The 27,990-nt window shown below is 35.5% G+C and overlaps 1 protein-coding gene across 2 annotated transcripts; it reads left to right on the forward strand.

The window, feature by feature from the left end:
• The first annotated feature begins 143 nt into the window (after positions 1-143).
• On the forward strand, positions 144-27,972 carry LOC149075073 (golgin subfamily A member 5-like). Of its 2 annotated transcripts, XM_089245628.1 has the most exons (14): positions 144-229; positions 2,485-3,009; positions 4,731-4,892; positions 5,222-5,441; positions 5,868-5,991; positions 7,961-8,057; positions 12,601-12,707; positions 13,516-13,833; positions 15,110-15,208; positions 18,436-18,585; positions 20,607-20,682; positions 22,803-22,899; positions 24,267-24,330; positions 27,629-27,972. In XM_089245628.1, the coding sequence occupies exons 2-14, from the start codon at positions 2,511-2,513 to the stop codon at positions 27,710-27,712; spliced, it is 2,097 nt and encodes a 698-aa protein (XP_089101754.1). In that variant the 5' UTR covers positions 144-229; positions 2,485-2,510; the 3' UTR covers positions 27,713-27,972. The 2 variants fall into 2 exon arrangements, with proteins under 2 accessions (XP_089101754.1, XP_089101755.1); XM_089245629.1 differs by lacking the exon at positions 4,731-4,892 and having other exon boundaries at positions 153-229; positions 27,629-27,971.
• Positions 27,973-27,990: the final 18 nt, after the last annotated feature.

A 27,990-nucleotide genomic window follows, 5' to 3' on the forward strand; every position in this document is an offset into this window, starting at 1 on the left:
ATAATGCAAAGATGATATTCAATTTTAATGATACATAAAATAATAATTACAGAAATTTATATATATTCCGCCCTTATTTTTTTTAATTTCACCATTAAAAAAAAGGAAGGTTTAATCGGAACGGCTTTGACATAGTGATGAATATAGTAAACATTTAGAAGTCTGTGTTTATGCAGCGAGTGTAACCAACTGTTCAAGGATAAGCAACGTAATGCTTGCCTAAAAACTAGTAAGGGTGGTTTTATTTATGTTTTTTCTAATGGTGATTAAGAATGAGTTTTAGAAATAAATCCATTTATTTGAATAATAAAAATAATGATTACTATTATATTGACTTCGTGTCAATACGAAAACGTAAAACATCCATGTTTGCGATCAAGGATGAGAAATAATTTTGTCAGCTAATCGCGCAAATAAATGAAAAAATTCTGCGCGATATTATCTCTGTGTAAGAACTTATTTAGTTGTGCTCGTCTATGCTTAAAATTGATTAGCGAGTGTAAGCAACAATTTGAAGTTAACCATGAAAGAGTGAGTGAGTGACTATGTATTGGGTAACTATTATAGAAGAACTAGAGTGAAGTTTATGAATGGTATAAAAAGATGTGTGGCTAATATCTGAGATGTTACGTGGAAATAAAAGGGGTTAATCTGCAGGGGGGACCTCAAAATACTGAGATCTGGATAAGAATTTTTAGATCAAATTTGTAGGCAGTTATTTCTAGTCAGATAGGGTGGGCCTCAGAAATATAAATTTCCCGGGGGGGCCATGATGCTCTCAAGATGGCTTTGCATTTTCTAAGGGGCTTTCTCAGCTATTGTTTACTTATTATCTTACATAGCCATTGTTTTGCAGCTGCCTTACTCAGCCATCGTTTACTAGCCATCTCACACACCCATCGTTTCCCAGACCCATGCACCCAGACTCGCCCTTTAGGGCAAGGCTTCTTGAACTTTTGACCCCTGTGGCTCTCTCACTCTGATCAATATTAAGCCATGATTACTTTGCCCAATGCCTTAATTCACCAGTGGCTTTTTTTTGCCGTAACCATCATTTGACAGTTTCTTTACTCAGCTATCATTGGACAGCGACCTTAGTTAATTATCGTTTACTAGCGACCTTGAACAGCCTTTCCCAGCCATCATTTACTAGCTGTCTTACATACACATCATTTCCTCTGTGCCGTCTTGACACATGGGCCCACCCGGGTTTTTGCCCGGAGAACTCTAGTGCAGAGGGGGGACCTCAAAATACTGAGATCTGGATAAGAATTTTTAGATCAAATTTGTAGGCAGTTATTTCTAGTCAGATAGGGTGGGCCTCAGAAATATAAATTTCTCGGGGGGGGGGCATGATGCTCTCAAGATGGCTTTGCATTTTCTAAGGGGCTTTCTCAGCTATTGTTTACTTATTATCTTACATAGCCATTGTTTTGCAGCTGCCTTACTCAGCCATCGTTTACTAGCCATCTCACACACCCATCGTTTCCCTGCTGTCTTACTTAGCCATTGTTTACCAAAGGTATATATATTAAAAAGTAATCATTTGACAAAATTTCTGTTCAGCAACCCCCCCCCCCCTCCTCTTTTAAAAGAAAGAACATGAAGCAGAAACAAATTCAGAAAAAGGTAGTTAATATTTATTGCATGTTAAATAACAATGTACTCTTCTGTTATAACCATACTACTTGGCGCCTTTTTTTGTCTTGGTGAATTTTCTTTGAATTTATGCCTCCTTTGTAGTGCTAAATATTTAAATACATACACTAAAGAAATATGAGACACCAAAGAAAATATATTTTATTTAGTGTAAAGTGCCTATTTTTTTTAAACAAGGTGTGTGGAAAGAAACAAGCCAAAATGTGCCAATTTGGTGTTCAAAGTGGGAACTCTTCCATTGTAACCATATCATTTTTGGCATGGAATTGACACATTTTGGCTTGTTTCATTCCACATGCCTTGTTTAAAAAAAATTATGGATATTGCACAAAAGAAATATAAAGCATTAAACAAAAGACAAATATTCAAAAAGCATCAAGTCTTCTTATGGTTATAGCAGAAGAGTACCATTTCATTTTGATCCTCTTTCGTTATAACCATATCACATTTTTGACACCAAATTGATGCATTTTGGCTTGTTTCATTCCATGTCTTGTTTAAAAAAAAATTATGGACATTACATTAAAGAAAATATAGTATCTTTATAGTGTATATATTTCTTTATTGTGTGTTAAATATATTTTACACTAAACAGGAGGCATAAATTCAAAGAAAATTCACCAAGACAAAAAAGGCGCCAAGTGGTATGGTTACAACAAAAGAGTACCCAAAACTTTTTATCGGTTCTTGAAAATAAAAATGACATGATGCTGGTCTTACATTAAAAAAATCATTTCCTGATCGAAATTCTCAAATGAAAGTTAATGAAATAATATTTATTTGGTATATAATAACGATATACATCTGGTAATTTTGCACGTGTAGGTCTTCATTGCAACTTGGTCTTCATTATGTCATGGCTGAGTGAAATAGCCGGAAAAGCTGAAGATCTCTTGAATAAAGTTGACAAAACAACGGCTGTTGTGTTGCAAAACAAGCAGTCGAGCAGTTCTCCTTCCCATACGGTTAGTTTCAATCAAGCACCAACTTACTCCACAGATACCAGAGCTCTTAGAAATTCCAAAGGCTATGGTTTGTCTACTTCATTCTCACACGTGCCTTCTTCAAGACAGACCAGCACTGAGAGAACAGCTTGGAAAAACACTAGTTATACAAGTTCAAAGAAAGGACCAGTGAGTGATGATGAAAAACTGCTAGAATATCTGAATAGCAGCGAACCAGTGTTACCAGAGCTTAGGAAGAAAAGCTCAAAGAAGAGAAATCCAGCCATGAGTGATTCTCCTTCATCCACTGAGAGCAATGAACGCATACAGCCTTCACTTTCCACTATTGGTACTAATCAAACTTCTAATAGTAGTGATGATAGTCATTCTGAAAGCTCTTTAGCAGGTTTGTTAATTTTTTTTTATTGGGAAAAAATTCATAATCAAAGTTAACATTGTTTTTACTCATATTTCTAATTATAAATATATAAATATCAGTTGTATCATAGGCGGAGATAGACTTGGAAGTCTGGAGGGGGGGGGGTGTATGATGATGAGGATGTCAATTCATATATATACATTGATCTGTAATAAATATACATTAAATCTGTCTACTCCACTTTTGACGCTGGGGGTGGGGGGGGGGTCAAATCTCATCTCCACGCCTATGACTTGTATGCAATTTACACTATATACAATTGGGCCTGATTGGGATGATATTGGAAAGTATTTCACAGTAACTGAACTTTTTATGAACTGACAAAACAACGATTGGACATGTTCTACAATATGTAATATTTTTTAAATTTGTATCAAGTGAGTTTGACTTAACAAGATTTGACTGTATTAAAACTTATAAGATTCCAAGGGGGACGTATAAGATATCCGATATTAAAGGTTCCTAGATGGACATGTGTTAAACACTTCTTGTACTTGTAAAATTAGGATTGTCTCTATTTGACTAATCAGCGATAAATCTGGTAAACTTGTGCTAACCTAACCGCACGTCAGAAAAGAAAAAAAAAGGAAAGAAAAAAATATATGTATGAAAGGAAAAATAAAATAGATAACGTAGATAAGAGTTTTTTTTAAGTGTCCTCTTTTCACCCATACATGTATAGTAGAAAGATACATTATATATATGTGAAAAAAAAACCATTAACCATTAGTATATGGATAAAGGAGGGAAATAAATTGCAACTTCCGTAGAGATAGGGTTACTATAAAGCTTTGTGATAGTGAAGAGAGAGAGAGAGAGGAAAGAACACTCACAGAGAACTTATGTGAATTTATTCCATTGGTGTTTGGGTGTAATATTACGCCCGTGATGATAATGAGGTTAATCGGGCTCAAGTGACAGTAATTCTGATGATGATTGGAATGAAAATTCAGCTCACTGCACAGCTTTTTTATGTTAGCATGTATATCCATATCAACAAGTATGTTTCTTCACTGAATCTGCATTTGTTAGTCGAGGCAGAAAAATCACAAAAAAATCGATTAGTCGAGGCATTTGCTAGCCAAGGTTTCACTGTATATATAGGTTTGGCAACCCAAAAGAAAAGCATTCGTAAGAAAAGGATTGTTTAAAAGTCTGAAAGGATTTCTTTTATTGAAAAATGGAATAGAATTTCTTTACTTTTTTAAAAATTTCTCTGTGGCACTCCCGTTACCATGGCATGCTGCTGATAGGCCGCCACTGAGTCAAAACATGGGCACTAAACATTTTGGTAGGGGGGGGGGCAAAGGTTGGTAGTTTGCAAAACACATAGGATTCCAAAATGCAGAGAGCACGCAAGCTTCAAATCAGTCAATTCAGTTGATTCTCGTTTGGTTCTTGTGTCCAGATATTTAGGAATTTTTCCAGAATCTGTGACTCGAATTTTCTAGCATGCCAGAAAATGCAGGCATTCCACACACACTGTTCTTCATCGCTGTTTTCTGGTGTGCCAGTTAATGTGGGGAAATACTGTAATTCAAACCCATCTTGGCACTCATTCATGAGGAAATAGTAAGAGTTTTTGGTTATTACTGAAAATTATTCATACAATTATGTTTTGTTTGTTTATTTCGATTAAACTGTAAGCAGTTCTTATAATGTTTTTTTAATGTATTTATTTATTAAAGGGGATCCTAATCGAGAGGTTGTGGTGCAAGAACAGTCAGAAAGTTATGGGAATTCAGATGAAATCACTGAAGATGGGGTTCAGACCCAAAGTAACAGCAGCAGGCAAACAGAGGGAGATTTTCAGAAACAAGAAAATATTACGAAGATACCAATCGGCCCAAGTAAATTATAAAAAAATGGATTGTAATATTATTGCTTATTAGGAAATTTCAGATTAGTTTTCAGGAATGAAACCTCTAGCTGCAGAATGTCAGATAATGCTCACTCGCTTTGGAAAAATAATGCATGATTATATGAATAGAGTTTGATTCACTGATTAGCTTGGTAGGAAAAAAAAAATTGAATCTGGTTTGATCATGTTCTCATATGCAGTTAAACAGGAGAGAAAAAAGTGGCCAGGAATTTTGAAAATGTGTTTTATTCCGATTTCTTTTCTTTTTTTTTCATTGGCAAGTAGTTTGTCAGTCAGATCATTCTATTCTTTGAATAGGAATAAAGACCAGCATGAATGAGACTGAGTATCGGAGTCATTCTTTCTCCCAGGAGGATAGAGATATCCGAGACCTTACAGAAAAGGAAGCAGATCTTTTTGCAGCTTTGGATGCCAAAGATTCACAGCTTGCAGTTCTTAAGGTACGCCTTGAAGAGGCAGATCAGGAAATAATAAATAAAACAGCCATATTGGAAGAACTGAGGACAGAAAATATAAGGTAAGTCGTCATTTCATGCGTTCAGCTAATGAATTGGGTAAGGATATTAAAATTATTTCAGTTGTCTAAAAGAAGTGGGGGAAAATTAAAAGTTTGAATAAACTGCATTGATGTATTGTATTGGACCCATGGGCCTGAGCCTCCCTCTTCAATTTTTACTGCCATCTCCATGACACCTACTAGGTGTCAAAAGGAGAATATTGGGTTTGAGCCCCCACTTCTAATATTTGTAATAACTTTATGCCGATTTTATGCCGACTCTGATACTCTTAACTTTATGCTGAAGTATTTACCGATTGTTTTAAAACATTTAAATTGCATAGAACATAATGGGAAAACATTCATATAGTGACTTTCATATTTATATATCTTATTGTGAGTAACCCTAATTATAGTTTGTATGGACTATTTTCTGTATTATTGCAGGCTTTTGAAAGATTTTAATGATGGAATTTCTAGTCATTCCATGGCAATAGAAAAATTTAGAAGCCTTTTAGCTGACACTGAAGCAAAACTGAACAAAACTGAGGAAGAATATCGACTTGCTCAGGTCAGAATCTCATGCGTTTGTATGTAAAAGCATGTTACCTCTTTACCTGTTACATCAAGTTTTCATTTAGCAATCAACAGTAGTTCTAGTTACATTCTATACCAATGTGATTATATAAACAGGTTAATCAAGAAAGATATTATTCAGGTCCTACCAGAGGCGAATTACTTTTTTCATCTATTAAAAGAATCTCTATATACACTGTTTCAAAAAGTCTGTGTCCTCTTTGGAGTTTAGACATTTTCTCAAGTTTCTAGAAAAATACTGAACAAATTGTTTTGAAATTTTGGTCACGTGAACTTTAAGCTTGTACTCACAATTTTCAGTGAAAATTTAGTCATGATGCATTTAGGGGAACAACAAAAAAAATAGAATAAGAAAAAAGGTTTTTGATCAACCCCATATGATAAAAAAGCTACAAATGATGTGTAACTTTTGCAAAATATTGTGCTAGCTTTGTGCAATACTGCAATACTTGTGTGCATTTTCATGGGAATAGCATGTATATGCCACCTAATGGTGACATATACATGCATATAATATGACAGGAATAGCTTCTGACTGCGCAGGTCTGGGTTCAAATCCCGGTTCGGCCATGAATGTCTACTAACACTAATAAATTCCCTGGGCAGATTTTACAGATGTCTTGGGAATACGTAAGGATCACGTTGTAGTTATTCATGAAGGTGTAAAAATGTTTTCCATAAAAATTGCATTTTCATCACATGTTTTTTGCTTATGACATGCAGAGTTGCCAACCAGTTTTTATGAAATTTACAGAGAAATTGGCATTACACATGAGATACCCTGTGTAGGAATTTAGAATGTCGCAATTAATTATTCAATGAGATATGAGCATTTTTAGTAAATGATTTTTAATTGTTCATGCACAGAAAATATCAATTTAATTTTTTCATAATTTAATTGCCAGATATATAATGCTACTTATATAAAAATTCCAGTTGAATGTTGTGAAATTTCAGAAAGATATGAGCGATATCATGAGCTGTAATTTATGTCACTGCTGTCATTTGATTATTTTGTTCAGCTTCTTCATTTTAACATCCTACATGTGTGTTATGTTCAAATATTTCTCTTATGTAGCAACAAACAAATGTCTTTGCTCATTTGCATAAAGCTGTAGGCTTATTTCTGAAATAATCAAATAACAAAATAAAATACCAATTCGTGGAAAATCTCTTACCATCCAGGTACTCTCAGCCAGTAACTTAAATTACAGCTCACGATATCGCACATATCTTTCTGAACTTTTGACATTCAACTGGAATTTTATATAAGTTGCATTACATATCTGGCAACCAAATTATAAAAAAAATTAAATTGACATTTTCTGTGCATGCAAGATGAAGAATTATTTACTAAAAGTTCTCATATCTCATTTAATAATAAATCATCACATTCTAAATTACTGCACAAGATTTCTCATGTGTAGTGCCAAGAAAACATTTATATCTTCCTGAATATACATGCTATTCTCACGAAAATGCACACAAGTATTGCACAAAGCTTGTATAGTATTTTGTAAAAGTTACAAATCATTTGCAGGGTTGATATATTATAGTACTTTTATAAAAATTTGAGAAAATGTCTGAACTTCCAAAAAGGACAAAGACTTGTGGAAACGTATATTCATCCTTGATTCACATTTTTATCATCTAAGTCCTATATTGAATATAAAATTGTAGTAAGCTGCGTATGGATATAAAAATAACAAAGTTGTATGTGGGTCTTCGTGTTAATAGCCCCCATCAGTATCCCTATGTGTGGCTACAGTTTGCAGATACTGAAAGAAAGGGAAAATGTGTAATCTCTAATGAAGTTCAGTATTTGTGAAAATCTGTGTATTTGATGCTTTATTAAAATACAAAAAATTAAGTGTTTATTTTAATCCTTTTGGTGCATGGTAATGTTTCACAAATTCTAAAATTTGTATTATTTGCAATTACAGAACGAACATCTGGTACAAATCAGTAAATCAGAAGACGAGAAAAGACAACTTGCTGAAAGTATCACAAATATGCAAAAGAAGATAAATGAACTGAGTGGTTTGTATATTTATAGTAACATACAGGGTGCATAGGAAAGTAAATCAAGGATAATTGAAATTATCCTGGAAAATAAATCAAGAACCGTTGATCCTAGAAGCATACTTTCAATTAGGGAAAAAAATATCCAAATAATGTGTAGGCCTCAGATATGTCATTCATATTGCAAGGGGTTGTATAGTTATAAAATAAAAAAAATTCACTTTTTATATGGTCACCCTGTTCTAAAAAAAACCCAATCAGAGAAAGTTGTTTCCCTGTCTCATGAGCCCAACAAAAAAATATTCCATCTTTTTAAGCATATTTACTTGGATATTTGAGTTTGAAAATCACTGATTTATTGCAATTTTTTTGATACTTAACAATTGGAAGTATGCTTCTAGGATCAACGGTTCGCGAGTTATTCCAGGATAAAAGGATTTTTCTATGCAACCCTACATATAGGTTTTTTTAGATCTTTTTCCATATCAATAATCCCCCCAACTTCCACTAAGCCTCATAAGAATACAACTTGATCAATCGCAAACCATATAATCATCATTGTTATTCCCCTTTTTATTCATGAATTTTAATGGAAAATACTAATTATGAAATGAATTATAATGGAATCATAAAATGAATTTTTTTAATAGTATGAAAGCTTGATGATTGGTTGGAATTTATAATTTTGATTATTTATATTGTCAACATATTTGGAACTGCAGTGAAACCTTGCTATAATGATACTATATATAAATCTCTCTACAACGATATTTTTTCAAGTCTTGTTTATAAAAGTATATATTTTCTAGTGCTAAACTGCTGTGCTGTCTCTTGATATAATAATTCCCTCTACAAAAATATTTATTTCTCGTCGGCAGAGTATCATTATACAGATATTATCATTATTCAAATTTAATATTTCTTCCCTTCTTCAAGTCACTGAAATTGAAAAATGGTGTTTGATGCTGGTGACTGATTGGAACCAGTCATCAAACTGTTCACAAAGTTAAAGATTAATTTTGTCGTCGTTCGTACAAAATGTCATCCGTCAAAATTATTTTTTTAGTAGCCCCTAAAAGCTTCTTCCCATGTGTTTCCCATTCCTGTAAAAATGTTAATCATAAACCTGTGAAAACAGTTGAGCAACAGGAGTCTGTCGCTGGAATTACCCTGATGCCGAGATCTCTTAAAGCCCAGCTTTGTGGCAATAGCTGTCTACTGGTCAGAAACATGACATTTTTTACAGAACACCGAAACATGTGTTAAAAAGTTTTTAGGATTCATGAAGTAATAGCAACTCCCCTCTTTGACATTATAACATTGTTCCCATGATGTTTATTTCAGATCGGGTTGATCTGCTTGAATTTTGTCTTTACGCATTAGGAAATTTGGTTGCTAAGCTGAGTTATTAATTGGCTGAGAAAATTCATTTCTGTACTCATTTCATTCATTTCTGTACTCATTTCATTCATTTCTGTCATTATTCACTATCACACAAAGATTGCAAATATTTTGTTTCTGTGAAAACTGCAATGTCCATAAACTGTTGGAAAAATCTTATTTACATGACTGAAAAACCTGAAGTCACTGTGCTTTCTTAATTTAATCGAATATAGTTTTTTACAATACCATGACCTTCATTTTTGAATAGCCTATACAATTGTCATTCAAAATCTTGCCAGGTTCCTTCAGATTTCTGGCATGAATTTCAGAGCATATTTTTAAATTTACTATGTTGGTGCATCACTGTTTTCTTTCCTCAGGTGAACTTAAAATTCTGCACAGGTTTTAATGTTGGTGAACATTAACATTTCATTTACTGTTAGGATTGTAGCTACTCATTTTCTATTAGACGTACACAGTGTATATAAGTATTCAACATTCAGCATTTTGGAAAATCCAGCACTCCTCTGGTTGCCAGATTTTTGAGTGTCAACTGTAGTTAATTTTTTCTGTCTGAATGGATAGTTGAGATAAATTCACTGTTGAGTATTTTCTGCTCTCATATGGCAAGCATGTATTTTTAGTATCTGTTTCAAAACTAACATTTTGACATTAATACCCTTAAAAAATGAAAAAATCTGACTAATTAATTTTTATTTGTAAAAAAAAAAAAAAGATAATTAAATAGAACCTGGAAAAGTAGGTCAGGGCTTGACAAATTACAAAAAGATCTAGTCACCAGAACAATTTTTTAGGCGCCAAAAATTTTTTTCCACAAAAAAATCAGGTGAAAATAGTAATTCTTTCGACTTTTCTAGGGCATATTTACAGTCTTCATTATTGATATAAATTCCAAAAATTTTGTATTGTCCTCAGATTTCAATTTAGTAACCACACATATAAAGTTTTAGGTGTCAGTACTAATTTCTTAGTTGCCATGATGCATGGATGGAGATATGGGGGGGGGGGGCAACCCATCTATATAATGCATATGCATATATCTGAATTGACATCATCTGCCCCCCCCCCAGACTTTTAAGTCTATCTCCGCCTATGCCATGGTGATTTGGCACCTGGGATTTGTTCAGTCCAAAGGTAAACTTTGCCTAACAATACTCAGAAAATCACCAATGAATAAGGCAACACTCCTAATGCATTTTGACATACTATGCATGTCGTTTTCAGAGGATAAAAAATATCAAGCTGACTGAGGATCCCACTTGCATTGATTACAAAATCTTAATTCGCTGTTGTTCATTGGAAAGAAAAATATACCTTTGTCTAAGTCAAACGTCCTGACCAGAATGAAACTGAGCACCTGCGTGTAAGTCTTCTGTAACACCCCTGATTGGCTGCTTGTGAAATGAAGCTTGCGATTGGTCTATTTGAATTTTTTTACAACTCCTGCTTGTAATGAACTTGAGCGGGGGCAGCTTAAGCGAGGGTGCAAAGGGAGTGGTGCACCTGGGCGGCAGGTTGTAAGAGGTAGCGGCAGCCTAAGCTTTTGTTCAGATACACAATTTTTTAAAAATCTGGAATAATGAAAATTAAAAGACACCATGCAATGTCTCTCTATTGAGCCATACTTTGACAACGGAAATGTTGAGAAAACTTGGAGGAACAGACAGGACCTGGGGCTGTAATACCAGAAACAAGAATGGAATGGACTCTATCACTTGCGACCAAAAAGTCAGCATTTTGATTTGGTCAAGGCCCCCACATCTTGCAGCAGGGCTCCCCAGGCTGAGATCTTTGGGACACACCCCCATCCCCAGGCCAGATTTTTCACGGGGTTTTTTATAGTAAATTTATAGTGTGAAAAAAAACAATGATGAGAATCATCCCGGACTACAGCCCCACACAGTGATTTTTCTGGATGGTCAAATAAAGAATTTAGGTTCTCACTTGTCCGGGGTGTGAAGCACCTGAAACCCCCACACACACTCCTAATTTCTGCCTTAAGAAGCTTGGAGTAAGTATTTTGGCAGGGCCATAGCACGCCCTCTCGGGCTCTGGGGTAGGCATCTTCTTGTCCCTTGAAAAGATTACATAAAATAAGTGTAAAGTTTTTTTGTAATGCCCCCCATTCGTTTATGGGCCCCGGTTACCCCAGCATAGTCGTGGGCCTGTATATTTTGGCGCTAATAAGGTTCAAGGGTACTTAAAAAAATTAGAATAATTAAAAAATTCATCCTAAAAGGAAGAAAAATATGATGGTTCATCAACAGGAGCTGAATGTGGAGAAATTATCTAGCATAATTAAGAACAGTAAAATAATTCTGGACTAAAAAAGCAGGACATATGGTCAAATACGTTTTCAGTTAAATATTGTGTGCAGCTTCGGACGGGTAGAAAATTAGGTTTATCCCAGAGTCCCCCTTTGCTAAAGTCCTTTGAGTGTTCCACCAAGGATGCTTTTAGGGGTGGCACTTGAGGTGTTGCTCCCGGGTGCAGGGCCGTAACTGGGATTTTTGCCACCCAGGGCAAACATTATTTTGCCGCCCCTACACCTTTAAAATTATAATTTTACAGCGGTGTTCTTTGTTCCCACCTAAAACTGCCACCCCATAAATTTTGCCACCCGGGTCGGTTGCCCCCCCCCCCCAGTTAGGGCCCTGCATGGGTGGCAGGTGAGCTAGAGCAGCCCCTGAACTTAAGCCATGGTGCTGCAATGGATGGTGTTGATTTATTGTTGTTTACTACCAATCAGGTCTGACGTTACAGAAGACTTACACGCAGGCGCTCGGCTTTATTCTGGTCACGACGTTTGACTTGATAGAAATTTTTTCCCCCACTGAGCAACCAAGAGCTACGATTTTGTAATCAATCCAAGTGGGATCCTTGGTCAGTGTGATATTTTTTACCCTCTGAAGCCGACACTCATAGCATGTCGAAATGCATTGGGGGTTTTATATTTTCTTTGCAGTTGCCTTATTCGTTGGTTATTTTCCGAGTAAACACAACCTATTCAATGCAGGCTCTGCCACATGATTAGGAAAATTGAGCCATTCATCAATCAAATTAGGGCGAAAGATGATTTGTATAAGATATGACATACATTTATTGATGTTTCTGTAAATAAAAAATATCATAATATTTTTTTAAATCTTTGTTTCAGATCGTAATAGGGAATCATCATTTCATTTGAACTCGGTCAATCGTAATCTGGAGAGCCTTCAGCAAGAGTACGCTGACTATAAACAGCGAGCTCAAAGAATACTTCAGGTGACTGGCTTTGTTTTCTTACTATCAAGTGAATAATGTTTGACTGCTATTTGAAACCTAGATTTTGTTGAAATGTATGTGCGGTCAAAGTTTGCAATGATGACCATGCGTTATAGTGAGTGTTCCGTTACAATGACTACTACTTTACCACACACCAACTACGGTCATATCACCATACTGCAACTTCATATCGATGAAGTTGGGTAGAAAATGGTTGTTGCTTCAGGCTCAGTGAGTAAAGAACTTGTTTTCCTTTGAGTCTGTAGACCCTGACGGTAACCTTCACTGCGGAAGACAGGCCTTCTTACCTCTGCACTAGGAACGATGGAGAGGTCATTGTAGCAAGTGTCAACTGTATTTATATGTGTCTATTTAAATTTTTGTAACTAATTAGATTGGTATTAAATATGTAATTTAATTGTAAATTCTAATTGGTATAGTATTATCGTAATTGACAGGGGACAAATAAATTATGTTATTAGTACAAAATACAGCAATTAGTACAAATTATAATTAGGTTTTTTGATTCTATTATTGTTAGATTTTTTGCTAATTGATGGTATATTTTCAACATATTTAGCTGGAATCACATTTACAGTCAATTTTTTCTTATTTAAATAACCTTTTGAATATTCATGTGTATTATGAGGAAGTAAAAATATTTCATTTTAATCTCAATCCAATAATTGAATATGGGTGTTTTAATAGCCTTGAACCCAATAAATATGAATGTCAATCTTTTATATTTTTCTCTATATTCACATTTAACCTGGCACATTTATCTAGAAAATTAATTCTTTGTTTTCAGACAAAGGAGAAACTCATAACTAGCTTGAAAGAAGGGCATTACTCGGCTTCTGACAGCATTTCAAGCTCCGAACCAAGTTATGCTGTCCTAAGTGCTGAAACAGAAGGTATCAAGCAAGAGAGAGATTTGCTTCGCGAAGAGCTCAGAAAAGCTATGGATTCCATCGAAATGCACCGCAATGAAATTCATGAACTGGAAAAGATGGCCCAGAATGATACAGATGCTGCTCGTGAACACTGTAGAAATCTCGAAGAACAACTTCATCAGGAACGAATGCTTAAGGAAGAAGTTCAGCACCTGAACAATCAGTTTAAAGAAGTATGATATTCTGTTTGAAAACTTCCATTTCTGCAATTAAAAAATTAAATCCTCCACTTTCTAACATCCGAGATGAAGGGGAGGAAAAACAATATCACCCTAGCAAATATTTTTCACTGGCAGCTGTTTTGACACCTCGAGGGTAAAGAAAAGCTCTTCTGTACCCAACAGAAAATGAGTGAGCGCCTGTCAAGTAGCAAGTTGTTTAATTCAATACTTTATTTTCATTTTTGGTGTCAATTATTGCCGTCTCTTGTTAACCCTCATGCTAGCGGAATAGTTGGAGAAAAGCTGCTCTCAAAATGATTGCATGAAAAAAAAATCATTTTTTTCAGTTGTTTTTTTGTGAAAGATGGATGGCAAGCAAACTCTCATATATTGCAGTGAAACCTATCTAAGACAGACACAGTATGAGAAAGAAACCTATCCTCGACGGAATCAAAAAATAGTCCCTTCATTCATTTATGCTTCTATGTGCACCTTATAAAACGGAAACCTGTCTGAAATTGAATATTATTTCAGTCTCTTGATGTTTTTTATAGGTTTCACTGTGTAATACAAGTGAAAAAATGGTGTGATACTAACAGAGTATCTGGGCTCAAACCTACAATCACAGACAAAATAGTGCTGGGTGGCAGGCAGGCACTTTACCCCTACTCAATAATATACATGCATCCTATAAAAGGCAAGCAACTCTGTTAGAATGTAGAGAAATAAAAAAAAATAAAAAAAATAGAATATATATGTGCTATCACTATCTGTACATCATTTAAAAAAAATCCAGATCATCTGAGGATGATTGAGCACACTAATATACTGATCATCCCTGGATGATGCCAGCATGCTGAGGGTTAATAATGTCATATGATTAATTACACCATTGGTACAGAAGCTCTTTTATATTGCACCTTGAAAATGGCAGCTGCTTGACTTTGACACCATGAGTGTTAAAAAAATTGACATCGATCATTAAAAAAATTATTTGCTGGTGTTCGCTATATTTCCCCCCTCATTTCGAGTCTGAAGCAAAGTTATAGATTTAAAGCATTAAAAACAAGTTTTGAAATTCATAACTTTATTTAGACTTGTATGAAATTTTCATCAAGAGAGAGTTTGTGAATCTGCAAATGTTTGGATTTTTAATACATAATTACTTTGTTAATGATGATTTGATTTTATTGCTATCACCACTCGAGTTAAAATTCATTTCATACCAACGGAAATAATTCTTTGTAACTTCACACTTTCTATATTTGTTTGATTTTGAATTTTGTAGGAGATCAAATTTTTGCAAGAAGAAATTGTTCGTACGAAAACTAGCTTGAACAACAGAATTGAAGATCGGGATATGGAAATTGAAAAGCTGCGAAAACAGGTACGAACTCTAAATTTTAAATCTTTTTCCTTCGAAATTTTTACAATTTTTTTGTGATATTGATGTTAGGAATACTTGTTTGTTATAAAAACTTAAACTTGAGGAAATTCGCAGTTCATTTCTCCAAAATCGCACAAAGCGAGAGATACCTGTAATCAAAAGATTTGACTATCAGCTTGTCTTTAGGCCAATATTACACTACAAAAGTTTTATTTTATAAAACTTAAAAAAATGCAACCTGTTGATTGGTTACATTTGAGCGAATGTAACCGCAGAGTCATCGCATCCTCAAGCTCACTTTCGAAGATGGTACACTAGATCAAGATATACAGAAAACTAGGGATCAGGTAGAGATGCTGATTTTTATGAAGAAAAGTTAATTTTTCCCTCTACATTCATGCCCACTTGTATGCTGGATGAGTGCACTACCCCTGTGCTATAGAAGCAGATAGAATATTCATTCCTTGGAGTGCATTTTTCCAGCATATGAGAGGCAGTGGATTCAAGACCCTTTAGAGACAAAGATGAACTTTTCTTTCTTACAAAGCATCTCTACATAATAGCCAGTTTTTTTGTATACAGTGAAATCTCTCGCTACTATAATATTCAATAGAATATGTCCCTCTACAGTGATATTTTTCTTGGTCCGCAGAGTTTTGTATCAAGGTTTCACTGCATCTTATAGGGCCTTCACAACAGAGAGCTTAAGTTGGAAACGCTTGGGGAAGGGGGATCATCCCCCAAATGTGAATGTGGCAAGACGGGCTATTGGAAGGGGGGCAAGCTCCATAGGGCCGTGACCATAGGGATAGTGATTGTCTTTCTTTTGATTCACACAAGAAATAAGTGGTATTGCAGTCATGATGCGATATGATTTATGCCTTGCTTGACTTGAATCAATATAAAGATAATCACTATGGTCAGAGCTGTGGCTGCTCCAGACGGACATACCCCCCCCCCCATCTTGTCACATTTACTGCATTATAATTTATATAATAATATAGACAAAATAATATAAACATGATATACATAATATATATAATTTATATAAATTATATTTATTAAAAACGATTTGTAACTCTTTTCAGTGACATCACAGTTTGGCCAATACGTACACTTTTCTGATAGGCCGTTTCTGAATCGAAGTTAACGGGAGGTGTGCATTAACAGGGAGTGGCTAATAGGGAAGGTTCCACTGTAACTGTTGTATCTAAGAGGTAATGACCAACCCTCTCGTCCTTCCTTGGTTGTAACCCTGATTTTTAACCTCAACCAGAATTGTAAATAAACTATTTCCCACTGGGCAAGATGAATTCACTGCTTCATGGGACTTACACTCTTTGGAGGCAGTCAAAGGTAGGAAAAATGGATGTACAGGTATTTTACTATGCACCCTGTATATGGTTTCTCAGTACCATGTTTAAAATCTTCTGGGGGGGGGGTAGAGTATACCTAGATGACTCAGAATCACATAGTAATGCATGGAACCAAATAGATGACTCGCTAGGCCTATTCCAAACTAAACCAAGAAGGAGCACTGCTCTGGTCTTTGCTATTGGGCAATATACTACTGTTTTACCCCCTTTCAGGGGTTGCGTGCTAGAATATACAGTACAAAGATGCCTTACCCCTGCTGAACCAGAAATGGTAGCAAGTTTATTCTTTGTTTGTAGAATGAATTTCAAAAATACATGGAGGCTCACAAAAATGCATACATATCCTGGGTGACCGAGTAAATTTTTGTTTCTAGTTTTATGGCCCTGATCACAATATATTGGGAGTTATACTTGTATTTTATTTTTTTAATTGTGTCTAATTCTTGGTAAGATCAAGTGTCTTTACTTGTTTTTTTACGTGTATTTTATTTTTTACTATTTCTTGGTAAAATCAAGTATCTGTCTTATAAGAGTACCTTAACATGGTTGTTGCAAATCAAGTTTCTTCTGCAATTTTGTATTTTTTATCCTAAAAACTTGTGATCATAAGCAAACACGATTCCTCAGTCCCCCTTAGGGGTGTGCAACAAGTTTCGTCACACCTGGCCCTGCAATTATGCTAATGATAATTTCTTTCACAAAAATTCTCAATTTTTATATAGAAAGAAATAATTCTAAAATTCTGTCATTTTTATTTCATTCTGAATTTCCACTAATTTTGGAATTGTTTCCTTCATTTGGAATTTTCATCAGTTCTGAAATTATTTCTTTCATTTATTCTGAAGATTTTCATCAATTCTGGAATTATTTCTTTTATTTATTCCGAATTTTCATGGGAGCTCGAATTACCTCTATCAATTATTCTTCTTAATTTGGTTTCAATCATTAGTTCTCAGACAATTTCTTTCACCAAGTCCTAGTCTTAATTGGTTTTGGAATTATTTATTTCATTAATTTAAAATTTCCTTCAATTTTTATTTTTTTCGTCTATATTTTTGCACGGTTATTTTTCAGCATTTTCCTAAAAATTTTGTAATGATGTATTAATTTTCGTATGTAGATTTCTCTCTCTCACTGAATATATAAAATCGGGGGTCGGGACTAACAGACCTGAAATTATTGGGATGCCTCTGGCCCCACATCATCTGGTAAAGGCAGCCTTGCACTTTCTTAAACATTGTGGGAGAGGGGGGTAAATCATTGAGGGTGTGTTTTTTATACATACTTTAAACTATATTAGTAAGTTTTGCTTTGTCTTGATAAGCAAAGAATAATGGGTCATCTGAAGAGGAAAACATTTTTCAATTAACAGAAAACAATGACAATTTGGACAGAATTTGATAAAAATGTGGGACATACCAAAAAACTTCTATTGAGCAATTTTTCATACATTCCAAGTTTATTCTCAAGGTTTTTTTTTTCAATTGTCAGAGGTACATTGCAATAGCAACCTCAAAGTAAGTAGCTTTTAAAACTCGCAGTTTCAAATAGTGTTTATGCTCCTGATCAATTTGACCTCAATTTTATGATTTTTAACAAATAATATCACTTTCTTTCAATTCGTTAAATCAGAGTTTGACTATTTTTTCCTCTCAATTGTCCTAGGACTGTGGTGGGTTGGTTGATCTTTTCACAAATATAGGCCTGATCACACTCACATATATTCTTACTAACATGGCAGACAAAAAAAAAGGATCTATTGACTGTTTATTTAAAACAACTCTTTTGATGGATTGTAGATTTTGTATAAATGATGCAGAAATTAAAAATTAATTTGCTCATTTCACATAGTTGATGGCCAAGTCTTTGAGCACAGTCAGTCAAGATGAACTGGAATCTCGTCTTCATGCTCTTACAGAAAACCTCATCCAGAAGCAGACAATAGTTGAAGCTTTGAGCACCGAAAAAAACTCGCTCATTCTGCAGCTTGAAAGAGTTGAGGTAAAAATATTCTTTTTCATCTTTGAATAGGAAAAAAATCCATTAAAAATTAATATCTGTAATTGGTCACAAATAAAATCAAATTATTTTCCAACATTTATGTGGCAGAACTGTTTTATTATGAGATTTCAAACTACCCACATGTTTTTCAGCTTTTACCTTTGAATCCTGTAAAGGGTGTCATCAGCAGAGCCGCAAGTTAAAACGAAATGTCTATCTTGCATGTCATAATGGTGCAGAGTGGATAACCAAACTTAGTGTCAGCACCACCAAACACAGGGCCCAGTGCAAGAATATTTTTGGGTCCCTTTTGTAGAAAGAATAATTTTAGTTGATTTGTAATACAATTTTTCATATTTGTGACATTTTCATGGTTGTGGCACAGCCAACCTTTGCTTTATGATACAAAATTATTTTTCAATACAGGAGCATTTTCTATTATAGCGAGAACCTGGTGTATTCAGCACAATAATTATTTAATCCCTGCCCTCCTTCTTCCCAATATTTTTAAACCCTCCCAATATTTACAATGACTGATGACATGCTAGCATTGTTAATTGTTCATAATATAAAAAATGTAAAGACTTCCCCTGTACATTCACATGCTGTGGTGGTCGAGTGGTTATAGTGACGGACTCGCGATGCGAGGATCCGGATTCGAACCCCACAGTGGTGGTCGGCTGAAGTTGGTTTTCTGTGGTTCCCAACTTCAAGGCGCAAATGCGAGCCGATCTCCCCGTTAAAAAGTCTCGCCACAGAGAGCAGCAGTCCTACAACGATAAATCATTCAATCATAACACTTCACTCATAGTTAGAAAAACTAGTGGCAGATGGCAGCACTACACATAACAAGCATTACAGAGAAACAACAAAAACTTCACGTCAGGTTTCACTACACGTACACGCACATTCCCGCATGTACCGATTCATTGGGGGGGGGGGTTCCGCGGGGGGGGGGGGGTGGAGTGCATGTGTGGTGTAGTAGTAGTAGGTAGGGCCTCCAAAAAATGGCTCGGGGATCCATGATGTTCTTAAGTCAGCCACCTCATTGGGCAATTTGCCTGTTGTGGCGTTGTATTTGTGTATTTGTATACTCATCGTTCTGTTTTTAATTTTTAAAAATATGTTAAAATTGGTAGATTCTTTTTGAATCTCCCCCACACTAAAAATATTAACTTGATCTATTGATTATTTTACGTGTAATATTTGGTAAAAATTATACTATTTGATATATGTAAAATGATAAGTAGCTGTTCAGCTGCATTGATGCATCTTTTAGTTTTAATATTTTTTATGTTGCGAAAAATAAATTTCTTATTCGGAAGTTTTCATTTTGAAGAACCTGTTACGACCCACAGCACTACACCAAACCTTTTGAAATAGCAGTTCATTATTATTATTAAGGTGAATTATAATGTTGCTTTATACTCGTGGCTGGATTAACCCATATGAAGGCTCTAAGCGCACACAAGTGATTTTGGTGCCTTGTCCCCATCACTTTTAACTTTAACGCATGACACTGGACCTCATGACAATTTTCATGAATAAGCAGTTATTTTCAATTGTGGTAGGTGGGGGGGGGGGTGTGGTTCGGAAAAATAATTTCATTCCAGGCTTATGGTTGCATGGCTCAGTAGCCTCGAATGCTGGGAAGCATTTATGACAATTTTGTCTGGTTAAAGTTTTGTAGTGAGTAAGTATGCATGCAAGTATTTATAGTGAGGGCAGATCTCCGAAAAATTTGTTTTACCCGGGGGGGGGGGGGGTGCTATGATGCTGTTCAGATGGCTCTGGGCAACTTTATGAAAGTAGAGTAACATTTCAATCCAAAAACTCTTAGCATTGACACAAGTTCTTGTTTGCATTATCTTACTTTCCTGGCAAAGGTAGCACAAAGTAATTCAAGTTATGAGAGTGAATATTCAAGTACAATCTGTCTGTTTGGATAATGCACTTTTTTTAAAATAATAATTAAAAAAAATGTGTTAATGTCACATTTTCTACAACTACTTTTATTTTAGCAACAACTCAAAGAAGCCCAGGTTTATGGCATGCAGCATCACCATGCTGTGATCGGTGTGAACAGCACAGAATCAGGTAATGCAACCATTTTTTTGTGATGAACATGATCTTTCTACCCTCATATCCAGTGCCGTTATTTCAACTTTTTCCAGGGAGGGGGAGCAAAGAATGTATATACATGTATATACATTGTCACTTCTAGTGTAATTTCTAAAGCCGGTGGCATCACCCCCCCCCCCAAATGACACCTGCTCATACCAGAAAAGATTTCATAAAAAAAAGACAGGGCCAAATAATGGCATATGAAAAGCGTTTAAAAATAAGTATTATAATTACACAGATATCATTAGCTGCTGTTGTGACTCACATGTGCAATTATAAAAACGTTTAGTTTCTATAATTGCATTCTTAATTGGGATGCTGTATTTTAGAAACATATGACATCCATATTTGTTATGGGCATCTTTTTCTCAGCCGCCTCATTGGACATGTTGTCTTTTCTAGCCTTCTATTTGTATTTATATTTATTTGAGACAAACAGATCATGTGTGATGCTCATTAATATCTGATTAGGTCAGCGGTTCTCAACTTTTTAAACTGTGAAGTCCTTTCTACCACACAATTTCTATGGCGGAGCTCTGTATGCCAATTTTTAATTTGTTCGTCAAACTTACTGTTTTTATATTTTTCTTGAGCGGCTGCGGAACCCCTGGGAAGTGCATGTGGAGCCCTTGGGGCTCTGTGAAGCACAGAACTGCTGGATTAGGTTATATTCTGTATTTCTTCATTTTCACTATTTTAAAACCATTTAAATTAAATCAAAATATAACTGTTTTATGATAAGATCATGCACAATATACTATGAATTTTTAAAGAACCTAAGATTCAATTTATATATGAGGAAAATAATATTTATATCATCCCCCGCATGCCAGAAGCATGAATGTGCAAATTTTCCCTTTTTTTATCAGCTGGTTGAATACCTTATTTTGCTATGGGATTTTACTTTGCTGGTTTGATACCTTTAAGTTTTGGTTGAAACGTAAATGTGTATCCCCATCGAGAAACACATGTTACAAAACAACTTCCATAGGGTAATATGGATAGAGTAAAAATTCAAAGGTCATTGCCAAGGTTCTTTTTTTTTCAAGGACGTTGCATATTTGTGTTTCTGGCATGAGGGGGACGATATGTTATAGCCAGATTATGAAGTCCCATCTCTGCAAATCAGAGGGACCTCAAATGCTGGCCACTGACTTAAACATATACAATAGAGTCCCGAAAATCCGAGCCCAGTAAGTTCAATTTTCCAATTAATTTGAGGCCATTCAAGTATTACGTAAGCAGATTTTCAGCCATTTTTGACCCCCCCCCCTCCCCCCGTCAGCAGCTTAGAATATTTTTCATATTTTCAAAAAGGGGTGGTTGATGACATAAGCAACCTTCAAACCTCCCTCGTCATCAAAAGTCAGCAAATCCAAACCTTCCCCCCCCCCATGCTGACGTAATACTTGAATGACCCCTTTGTGCTGCCATCAGTCGTCCATTTTCTGAAGTAAAGATGGAAATGTTTGAATTTTCATGTTATGTCAGTAACGTGTAGTAGGTCTGCCTGCTCTCTGTGGAGAGACTTTTACAAATGGGAGACTCGCTTGTGTGCATTTGCATCTCAAAGCTGCAGAAAACCAATTGCAGCTGCCATCCTGTGCTGTCAATGGGATTCGAACTGGATCCTCAGGACGAGAGTCTAGCACGATGCCCACATGACTGACACAGCGGCATCAGGACTCTACTGCACATTACATGGTGCTTAATGTGATTACATTGACTGGGGTTTCTGATAGCAATAACAGATTGATACTGTATCCAAAAAAAAAAATCCAGAAGTAAATATGATTATATGTTCTGTTTGGTCTAATGGGTCATATAAAAATGGAAAAATTTTGCTTTTCTCATATATTTCTTATCTCCCTTCCCCCCCCCCCCCGGCTGCAAAATCTCCAATATTGTACCGTTTTTTCTCCCCTACACATTGTTCTGAGATGAGATATTTTTCCTTAAAACTGAATAAAATCCAGCATTTTTAAAATTATTATTCTGCATTGTGAGGGGTTGGAATAGAAATGTCTATATCGTAATTCCTTTTACACTTTAAAGTTATGAAATTTATATTAATTTCATATTTCTCCATTCAGATCGGAAACAAAAGGCCACTCTTTTCCTAGAAAATCCATTTGATAGCAACTTAACAAGGAATGTAAAGCGAGTTTATGGAAGCATCGATGCCTTGAGGTAAGTTCTCATTGCTTCTTTTTTAATTGGTGGGAAGCATGTTAAAATTTATTTGTCTAGTTTAAACAATATCATATTCACATCACACATAAACAGAATGTCCCATGTGTACCTGCATCACATTCGACATCAAGTACTTGCACAGAGAGGATGTCAAATGTGATACAGACACACAAATAGTCGCAGATCTAGAAGTTTCCAGGTTCACTGGTAAAAGTTATGAAATTTAGGAAAATTTACCAAGATGATTAGTGGTTAGAATATAGATAATCTATGATTTACCACATTTATCATAACATTTCTATCAAATCTAAAATTATGTAGAGGCTAAATGAATTGTGCCTTAGTGGTGCAGTGATAAGATGCTCATCTACCACCACCACGAAGGCTACCATCAGGTCTGCAGGTTAAATCTTGAAGAGTATAGATAATAAGTTATTTTTCTCTATCAAACCTGAGGCGACCATCCTTAGCAAATGTGGGACTCAGTGTGAAAATTAATGTGAGACTAGAAGCGTCAATAATTTTGTCTCCCTTTAGTCCTGATTTTAGGCATTCTGTGGAAGAGGGGCATTCAAATTCATACATCGAAAATAAGAGGAAATAATTGACAGAAATAATTCTCTCTCTAGCACCCATGAAAATTCAGAATAAATGGAAGAAATAATTCTAACATAAAATAAATGAAGGAAATAATTTCAGTATAAATGAAATAGTTCCAGCACACACACACACATAAATGAAAGGAATAATCATAGCACCTATGAGAATTCAGAGTGAATGAAAGAAATAACTTCAGCCCCCATAAAAATTCTGATGGATAATTCACAATTTTTAAAAGCAATAATTCCCAAGTTATTTCTTTCTAGATGAAAATGCAGAAAAAATTCCAGAATTATATTTTTTTCTAGATGTAGAATTCTGGAATCATTTCTCTCCAGATGAACAGGCAGGTTTTGAGAATGGATGAAAGAAATTATGACTGTAAGTGCGGAGCTTCCCCAAAAACACGGTCTTGGTGCGATCACACCTGTCGCACACTCCTAAGGACGGTTCTGCAATAGATGGTGCTTCATTTCTACAACCCAACTGTAGGTAGTAAATTGCTGTTTAGCAATATGACCAGAGTTGGTATGCTGTGGACTAGTGGCCATATGAATTGCGTGAAATGTTTCATGTATCTGAGGTTGAACACTGTTCTGAAACTCATCTACTGCTGTATATTGATTTATAAAGCTACCAAATCAGCTCAAACTTTTCAGAGAAGTCAATATTTTTGTTCTAGTTCTATTTCGTGTGGGTTGTTTTTGTTCACAGCTTATGTTTCATGTAAAAACTAAAATTTATGTTTTCTTTCACCCATGTAGCATTCGCTTGGGAGTATTCTTCCGTAGATATCCTGTTGCAAGATTATTTGTATTCATATACATGGTGAGTTTGGTGCTTATGTCTTCAAAGTTGGATCAAATGTGCATAAAGATTATATGTATATATAGGCATATTAGCTTTTTATAGTATTCCTATATGCAGTAGAAATCATATATAACAATATCCTTTATAACAAAATGACAGTTTTTGTTTTCAAGCTCCTGCTCTGTATGTTACTCTCGAGCCTGCAAACATGATTTCATATAAATCAAGACACCTCCCCCTTCCTTCCCTATCAGATCTATTTCTTAAAAAATATTGCATCCTGATGTGTGTAAGAATGATGCATTGCCATTGGTTGCTCAAGATTCTGTAATGGCTATAAGATCTAGAGCCCTTTTTTTGGCAGTCCTGGAATCATTGCCACATATGAAAATATGAAACCCCCTTCCCGATAGGATAACAGTAAGCCCCAGTACTCTTAAATAGGCTTTCTAATATTTGCTGCCACCTGATTTCATTTTATTATCTATTAACAAACATTCCCCATTATCGGACAAAACTTTTTGTCCTAAGAGTCTGTCATCAACAGCTTCCACTGTATATACAGTAAACCTCTCTTAATGGTCATCCCTATTTTAGAATTTTTGTCCCGGAGGTGTCTGAAAAAGAGGGGGTGGTTTTACTATATGTAGTGACCTTTATTCTAAAGGACATTCCTGTATTTTCGGCAGTCCCAAATTTTCTATTAAAATGTTGTACTTCTTCCCATATTTTCAACAATGCTAGTAGTAGTATCTTTTTTTAAGAAATATGGTTATGTTAGATATATGTGTTGTGTGCATTGATATTTTCCTTTTACAAAACTTTTAGCTGGCTGGATTGAACCCTTTAATGGGCAGCATCTCCTAGAGATAGGTCTCTGCACGCTGCTCGTGACGTCAGCAAGTAACCCATTTTCCCACAGAATATTCAGGGGTAAAAAATTCCCTGCTCATGCCAGTATCATCGTTGTGCAGAAAAGAAATGATCGGCTCAGAATTGGCGATTTCTATACCTTATATCCAATCACCATGCGGTATTTGTGAGCGAACCAAGATTCTATGCCAAAATAAACAAAATCGGATGCTGTGGTTCAAAATGTGGTAAACTTGCTAGGTAGTCTTAATGACGTTACAGATCAACTTGGCAACCCGTACGAAGGTGATAATCTGGCCCCCAGGCAGGAGATTGTATACACCCCTTACTTTATAATGATAATCACATGTATAATGATATTACTCTCTAGTCTTGGTGTACTTGTTAATATATTCCATCTATAATGATATATTTTAGGTATCATTAAATAGGCTTTTCATTTCACGTTTCATTTAATGTACAGTCTCCTCCTTCAATGCATTATGGCAAGCCTTAAAAATACACCGAAATGCTGGAAAAACTTGTACACCCACCTTGTGCAAGGGTTCCCCTTGAGCACTCAAAACTGGTGTAACACAACATGGCAAGGACTCCATTCATGTGTGACAGTATCTTGAATGAAGATAATTCACACCATAATTCCATAACAGTGTGAGATGATTTTATACAGCACATCGAAAGTTATCCCATATACACTCAATGTTCATGTCTGGGGATTTAGGTGACCTAACGGAAGATGCTGGAGTCAGAAGAGTGTTCGTAACAAGTCTAAACTTGTGTGGTGCACATTGTCCTGTTGGAATTGTCCAAGCCCGTCATAATGCATACAGGAAGATGTTGGAAAGGATGTTTATGTATTGTTACTTTTCAGTCGTCTGTAGGCTTATCCGAGGTTTCCTATCTTGCCAACTACATACATCCCATACCATGACAGCCTCTATCAGCTTTAAAAGTTTCCGGTTGACATGCAGGGTCCATGGTTTTATGAAGTTTTCTCTATACCCGTACGCATCTACCAGCCCGATAGGACTCATCAGACTAGCCAATGTGTTTCTAGTTGTCAACAGTGCATGGCAGTGCTGACGAGCCCAGGTGAGGCAAATAGTTTTGTTCCTAGCAACCATCAAAGGTACTTGAGTGGGCCTTTGGCTCCAAAAGCCAATATCAATCAAGGAGGGACAATTGTAAATGCTGACCCAACAGTGAAATCTGTAGTGATTTGAGGCAGTGTTGCACGGTTATCTCAAGAAACGACTCTTGTCGGTCGTCCTGTTCCTTGGGGTCCTTTTCCACCCGCATCTTTGTCTGAAATTGATGTTTTTCAGATGCTTTATATTCACAGTACATTTTTGCGATGGTTGTGCACAAAAATCCAAATTTCATCTGTACTTTGGAAATGATGCGACTCATCTCAAGGCTACTAAGCCATGGTCAAAGTCACTTAAATGGTTATAACCCACCATTCTAACAGCTTCCCCTATATAATTACCTGTTTTATATAGTCTCTGAGTTACATTTCTTTATTTGCAAATGCTTGTCTATATCATTTTTTCTGGCACACTTCAGTGTACAATAATTATGAAATACGGGGTGATCATAAAAAAAAACTATCCCGACATATGGGCCCCTAACTATCATACCATTCACAGAAACTGAATGAAATTTTGGCATAAGGTATTTTGAGGTATGCGCTCAAGAATGATATGGAAAACAACAGTGTCACTAACAGTTACGGTTACAGTGAGAAAATTTCGAAAATATCAAATGGCAACACCAAGTTTTTTGTATTGGAATGTGATCTCCATTGTGAAAAACCTTAAATAGCGTTCGAACGGCAACTGTAGCATGAAAATCACCGGCGGTAGATAGGCTAAAAGTGAGGACAACCAATAAGGACAGAGAAGCAGCATAAAATAAAGCATTTTATTGTGTTTCACAAATTTTCCACATGACCTTGTGGAGGACTAATCAGGCTGGGATCTCAGCCGAAGAAACGGTGTGACGAATGAAACGAACATTAATGCTCTGGTGCACAGCAAAGTCCTTTTTCCTTGCCTAGCTCTGGGGATTTTCGTGCTACAGGTGCCATTCCAACGCTATTTAGTGTTTTTCAGTATGAAGATCACATTCCAATACAAAAAACTTGGTGTTGCCATTTGATATTTTCGAAATTTTCTCACTGTAACCATAACTGTTAGAGTGACACTGTTGTTTTCCATATCATTCTTGAGCGCATACCTCAAAATACCTTATGCCAAAATTTCATTCAGTTTCTGTGAATGGTATGATAGTTAGGGGCCCATATGTCGGGATAGTTTTTTTTATAATCACTCTGTATATAAAATTCAGATGACTAAGATATCTACATAAAATGATTTCTTAAAACAAAAACATATATAATGAAACGTGTATTTCATATTCTTTCGTTATATATCTTCCACAGCTGATTCTGCATATCTGGGTGATGGTGGTGCTTCTGACGTATGAACCTGAAATCCACAGCCCATCATATAAAGTCGATCAATAAAATTAACTGTATGATCTATATATATACATATGTAAATCATGTTACATCCCTTATTTTCAGTTAATTCAATGGAAATACATTCCCGAAACATGATAAAGAATCAAATATGAAGCTTGACTGGAATTTAATTGAATCAAAATGGTCTCATCTTATCTTGTATCTGATATGAGATAATACACACACTGCTATTGTTCAAATTATTATTCATAGTTATTTTGTAAAATATATATATATATAGCTATTAAATTTTATTGAATTTTATTTTTCTTCCTTTAAGC

The sequence above is a fragment of the Pholcus phalangioides genome, unplaced genomic scaffold, assembly GCF_987345545.1.
Source record: "Pholcus phalangioides strain wild (caught in Gottingen) unplaced genomic scaffold, Ppha-v1.0 ptg000016l_1, whole genome shotgun sequence".
Lineage (NCBI taxonomy): Eukaryota > Metazoa > Arthropoda > Arachnida > Araneae > Pholcidae > Pholcus > Pholcus phalangioides.

Bases quoted from the DNA above. Each gene is read 5' to 3' on its own strand.
- LOC149075073 (XM_089245628.1), top strand. From the start codon at position 2,511: ATGTCATGGCTGAGTGAAATAGCCGGAAAAGCTGAAGATCTCTTGAAT. The intron at 8,058-12,600 runs GTTTGTATATTT...TCTTTGTTTCAG, and splicing joins GAAGATAAATGAACTGAGTG to ATCGTAATAGGGAATCATCA. The intron at 24,331-27,628 runs GTGAGTTTGGTG...TATCTTCCACAG, and splicing joins TATTTGTATTCATATACATG to CTGATTCTGCATATCTGGGT.